Here is a 6,393-nt window from a genome sequence, read left to right as displayed (position 1 = left end):
CAAGTTACAGGAACACCAATAAGAGGCCCTTTTCTGGGCATGGAGCCCAGGACTCAAAGGGAGGCTCTAGAGAACATCTGGTTTGTTTGATATATAGAAGCCAGAACTGCATGTGTGTTTGTGTGCCTGTGTTTCTCCTATGCTGACTCATAGCATTGAAGCCACTCTGGAAACACCCCCACCCTTCTAGCCAGCCAGTTGATACACACCCCTTTGGCTCCTCCTTGATTCAAATGTTAGGTCAGGAGGAAGAAGGAAAACTAATTCAAGAGCTGCACTTAAGCATCTAGAATTTTCTGTGTTACCTCTTGAGAGAAGAGACTGGCTTCAGGTCTGACTCAGTTCGCTACAAGCTAGACTCTCTTCTTAAAGCACCGACATTACTTGAGTTTTTGGATAAAATTGAGAGAAGAGTCTAAAAGTGTTGTGGACTTTACAGGAGGCAGGAGGCTGACAACTGTCAATAAAGACAGAGATGTCAGGCCTGAGGCCCAGCACTCTAGTGGACCCTGAGATTGAGCTATTTGTGAAGGTAAGTTTTCCAGCTATAATAACTGCATGAAGAATACATTAGTTTTTGACACCGAAGTCCAGTGGACACTTTGGTGTCAAAAACTAATGTATTCTTCTTTAAAAATTCTCCACATTTGGACAAGAGATAGGAAAGAATGTTGTGGTTATTTTCCTACTCTGAGTTCTAGAAGAATGCCTGGGTGGGTGACTGTTCTTAGATGACAGCGGGAAAAGAGATCTCTTCTGAAAAAGGCAAGGTGATATGGTGGAAGAGCACTAGACTGGTTTGTAGTAAGCAACTAAATTATATTCTCAATGGCTTTCTATATAACCTTATAAAAATCCCTCCCTCTGTCCAGAACTTTGTTTCTCCATTTGTACGATGAAGGAGCATGACAAGATGATCCTTAAGGGCTCTCCAAGTCTCAAAATCTGTGTTTTATGAGATATGTTTTGGAAGGCCTGACTGGGTGGAGGAGAGGGCCGAGAATGGCCTGAGAACTCCATTCCTACACATAGCCCAGACAGAACTTTCTAAACTTATACAATGAACAAACATCACAGCAAGGTCACATGGATCCTATGGGAGAAAAACAGGAGTCTGTGTGCCTGTTATGTGAGGAGGGGTACATTTTAGAATGCTCTACTTCTTCTTTTTGGTCTGCCATGGAGGTTTTTTTTTTTTTTTAACATGTCATAACTTTTCAGAAAAGCACTTTGGAAAACCCCTAAATCAAAAGAAAGGAACATGTGTTTCCAAATTAGCTCATCAAGAAAGAAAAATTTATATGGGTTATTCCCAGTAGAAATTAAATAGTTTACTAAATGCTTGCTTATATGAACTGTTTAGGTTTTCCCTCTAGCTTTTCCCTCTACTTTCATTGACTGTTGGAAGTATTCAGGATAATAATAACAATAACAAACTCATTTTGTGCCTGGCTCTTTTCTAAACACTTTACATATGTACCTAATTTAGTCCTAACAACTTAGGAAATATGTTGTTATTAATAGTATTTGTATATTCTAGCATCATGAATAGTAGTAGTGATAGTAGTAGGTATTACTACTTTATTACAATGTTTAGTTATTACAGTATTACAATATTGTTCTCATCATATCTAGATAGATGAACTAGGGCAATAAAGTTTCAGTAACTTGCCTCTAAAACGATACAACTTCCTGATGACTTACAAAGACACAAAGTAAGATATGCTTGCCAAATGTTAAGTTAAACACCTATTGGCAAAAGTAACACCTTTACAGCCATTTAGATTATTTAACAATTCATCATGTACATACACCAAGGACATCATCAAACTGTCTTTTCAAAATTATAGGAAAAAGAACCTTGAATTCCTGCAGTGCTAGGTAATCCAATTAAATGTTTGCTAAACTATTGGGCATAAGAGCTACTTCTATCTCTGGATTGTAGCAAATCATATAACTGCTCAGATAGGATATAAGTGAGCTGTAATTTCCTAAGTGGCTTTTTACATTTACCAATTCCAAATCACAAGTAATGTCTCTTCACAGGATAACTAAAGTGTTGCCTTTGTCTGAACTGTTAATTCTACTCAATTAGACCCTTTAAATCCGTTGTTGGCATTGACCTATGTGTTTATCTTCACAGACTTTTCATATTTCAGTGGTAATCTGTATAGGAAAGTTTAGCAAGTCACACATGGAGGAGAAAATGTTGAATTAAATAATAACTTTCAGTTTAAAGTAACCAATCATTTATTGAGTACTTACTATGTGGTAGGCACTGTGCTAAGTGGTTTATTATTAATCCTCTTTTATGAATACAGAAATTAAAGCAAAGAGCAGCTAAGTAACTTTGTCCAAGGTCAGATAGCTACTGAATGGCACAATTAGAATTCCAATCTTTTAAAATAGATATGTCTAATATTATTCAATTGTTTTCAGGAGTGTGAACTTTTTAGTAAAATATTCCAGAATTTTATCAGATGGAGTACTTTCGATGTAAGCAATAATGACGTTGTTACTTATTACAGGTTTTTGGGAAGAACCTTGAATATTATCCAGGTTTTTCTTTTGTTTTAAGCTGCATTACACAGATCTCTAGACGTTTCATGAAAGATACTGGGAGGGGAAATAGGCATTGAGAAGGACTAAAACTGCTAATGAGTAATTTTTAAAAGGCATTGCTACAAGAGATTAAGCATTCTCTTGTCACAATTAAGAATCTATAGCACAACATCTATGTGTTCCATGTAGTCAATAAAAACATTGTCTTTCGGTTCTGAATGATTTGAGCAAGGTTTCTATTCAATAACTAAGAACAAAGGATTTCATAACACACATTTTATTTTCTGTAAGTACAGGGATGAAATAATCTTAATGGTTTGTTGTTTGTTGTTAAATGGAATGTTTTCATTCTCTACCAAAGACTCTGAAGTTTTAGTAGATTTGTACATAAAATTATGGATTCTAACATTTGGGCCAAAATTCTGAATGTAACATTTTTGTCAAAAGCTTTTTTAAATGTATGGGGGAAACAGGAAACAGATGATACTCTTCTCTGAGTGTTCAGATCATTTCAAAGTGTCTTATACCTATTATAAATACTCATGAAGACTGATTAATATAAAAATTTGACAAAACTGTTAAATGAGAGAAGGCAGTGTTTAAGAGTATGGTGTCTGGAGAATCTAGTCCTGAATTTGCTAAGTGAGAAGAGGATATATGTCATCAACTCTTGATTAGCTGACTATACCTGAGCAAGTCAGCCTCTCTGACTCTCAGTTTCCTCATCTGTAAAATAAGCATAATAACAGAGCGTACCTCATAGCATCATCCTACCTGTAAGGATTAACTAAAACAAGTATATAAAGCACAGTAGTTGGCAATGTAGTAAATACTAGATAAATGTGAACTATGGTTGCCATTATTATTTTTCATGTTGAAAAACTTAGATCACAAATACAAAGAGGAAAAAATTGCTTTGGTGAATGACCACATCCTGTCTTTGCCACCTGAAGATACTTAAGAGGTCGATAATTCATCAATCAGGCTAGTGAATTTATATCCGAAAATTATATGCGACGGCACTTTAAATCAGCATAACATAACAGAAAATAAAACCCTACAATTTTCCTGTAAAACTTTACTACATTTCCCCCCACACCTCAATGTGTTTATTCTCCTTTTGCCAAAGACGATCCACCCTTCCTGCTGTGTCTATTATCAGACTCCACTCTTCTTCCTGCCTCCCACCCTTAATCATGTTTCCACTCACTAAACCGAGCTGTGATTGGATCCTTAGTCTGACTTGTATTACAAAACAAATGCAGCTGCTGAGGTTGGTTGCGTCTTCCCATACCTCTTCACACCCTGCCATCACAAAAATCAACAACATCATTTTCTCTGTCACATTCGCTATCAGGGAAGGAAAAGTTTCTACACAGATTCTTCCCACAGTCCAGGGATCTTAGTCCTCATCATCTCTCGGGTGCCTTTTCCCATAGTGATACCCTTACCTTAGTCATTGCAATGTCTGCAACCTCTGCATAATATTATTTATTTGGAGTGTTTTTTGTTCTGCTTTTTGAACTTCTCTATTTTCATATCTTTTATCAAAGTAAAATTTACATAGTATAAAATGCGTGCACTTAAGTGTACAGTTCGATAACTTGACAAATGTATATACACATATAACCGCCATTCCGATCAAAATATAGAATATGTTCCTCACCTCAGAAAGTTTCCTTGTGTCTCTTTGCAGTCTTCTCTACCCTACCTACACTATTACCTCCCTCCACCACAGCCAAGCGTTCTACTTTCTGTCAGGCTTACATTTTCTCGAATTTTCTGTAGATGAAATCATACAGTATGCTTTTGTGCCTGCTATATTTCACTTAGCATAATTATTTTGAGATGTACCCATGTTGCTGTATTTCATTGTACGGATGTACCATTATGTGTTCAATCATTCACCCATTGAAAGACATTTGGGTTGTTTTCAGTTTGGGGCTATTGGGAATATTGCTGTAAGTATTCGTGCACATATTTCTATGGCCATATGCTTTCATTCTCTTGGGTAAATACCTAAGATTGGAATTGCTGGGTCATATAATATGTACATGTTTTACTCTGACAAAATATTTTAAAAAGCAGTTGTACTATTTTACACTTCACTTTATTATGTAAGAGTTCCACTTGCTCCACTTTCCTGTCAAGACTTGGTATCGTCAACGTTTTAATTTAAGTTATTCTAATGTGTTTATCATGGTATCTCACTGTGGTTTTGCCTTTTCCACATGTCTAATAATATTGGGCATCTTTTCATGTCCTTATTTATCATCTGTACAGCTTCCTTTGTAAAGTGTTCAAATCTCTTCCCCATTTTAATTGTTTATTTTTTTAACATTAAATTTTAATTTTTGTGAGTACATAGTAGGTATATATATTTATGGGTCACATGGAATATTTTGATACAGGCATGCAATATGTGTAATAATCACATCAGGTAAATGGGACATCCGTCCCCTCAAGCATTTATCTTTTGGGTTACAAACAATTCAATTATACTCTTTTAATTATTTTTAAATGTACGATTAATTTATATTTCACTACAGTCACCTTATTGTGCTGGAAAATACTATGTCTTATCCATTCTATTTGTTGTACCCATTAATAATACTGTTCACTACCCTTCCCAGCCTCTAGTAGCCATCCTTCTACTTTCTCTCTCTCTCTCTCTCTCTCTCTCTCTCTCTCTCTCTCTCTCTCTCTCTCTCTCTCGTTCAACTGTTTTTATTTTAGCTCTTACAAATAAATCAGAACAGGTGAAGTTCTTTCTTCTGTGCCTGCCTTATTTTATGTAACATATGATCTCCAGTTACATCCATGTTGTTGCAAATGACTGAATCTCATTCTTTTCTGTGGTTAAATAGTACTCCGTTGTGCCCCATATTTTCTTTATTCATTCATCTGTCAATGGAATATTTAGGTTGCTTCCAAATCTTGGCTATTGTGAATAGTGCTGCAATGATTTCAAGTCCTTTGGATATATAACCAGAAGTAGGATTGCTGGATCATATGGTAGTTCTATTTTTACCTTTTTTTTTTTTTGAGACGGAGTTTCGCTCTTGTTACCCAGGCTGGAGTGCAATGGCAAGATCTCGGCTCACCGCAACCTCCGACTCCTGGGATCAGGCAATTCTCCTGCCTCAGCCTCCCGAGTAGTTGGGATTACAGGCACGTGCCAGCATGCCCAGCCAATTTTTTTATTTTTTTACTAGAGATGGGGTTTCACCATGTTGACTAGGATGGTCTCGATCTCTTGACCTCGTGATCCACCTGCCTCGGCCTCCCAAAGTGCTGGGATTACAGGTGTGAGCCACCACACCTGACCTATTTTTACTTTTTTAAGGAACCTCCAAACTGTTTTACATAGTGGTTGTACTAATTTACATTCCAACCAACACTGTATGAGTATTCCCTTGTCTCCATATCATCGCCAGCATTTGTTATTTCCTGTCTTTTGGATGAAAGTCATTTTATTAGGTTGGTGCAAAAGTAATTGCAGTTTTTACAATTGAAAGTAATGGCAAAACTGCAACTACTTTTGCATCAAACTAATAACTGGACTGACATAATATCTCATTGTAGTTTTGATTTGAATTTCTCTGATGATCAATGACATTGAGCACCTTTTCATATGGCTCTTCGCCATTTGTATGTCTTCTTTTGAGGATGTCTATTCACATCTTTTGCCCATTTTTCAAACACATTATTAGATTTTTTTCCTATAGAGTTATTTGATCTCCTTATATATTCTGGTTATTAACCCCTTGTTAGATAGGTGGTTTGCAAATATTTTCCCCCATTCTGTGGGTTGTATCTTCATTTTGTTGA

General features: G+C 36.2%; 1 protein-coding gene across 1 annotated transcript in view; it reads left to right on the top strand.

Moving 5' to 3' along the window:
• The first annotated feature begins 226 nt into the window (after positions 1-226).
• The window catches only part of CLIC2 (chloride intracellular channel 2), a 53,961-nt gene continuing 47,794 nt past the window's right edge, over positions 227-6,393 (top strand). Inside the window, exon 1 of the mRNA XM_002763429.6 lies at positions 227-532. Within this exon, the coding sequence (XP_002763475.1) occupies positions 476-532 (57 nt within the window). The 5' untranslated portion in view covers positions 227-475. The remainder of the gene's footprint in view (positions 533-6,393) is intronic.

The sequence above is a fragment of the Callithrix jacchus genome, chromosome X (genome assembly GCF_049354715.1).
Source record: "Callithrix jacchus isolate 240 chromosome X, calJac240_pri, whole genome shotgun sequence".
Taxonomy (NCBI): Eukaryota; Metazoa; Chordata; class Mammalia; order Primates; family Cebidae; genus Callithrix; species Callithrix jacchus.
Note: the sequence above shows the minus strand (reverse complement) of the source record. Positions and strands in the feature narration are given on the sequence as shown.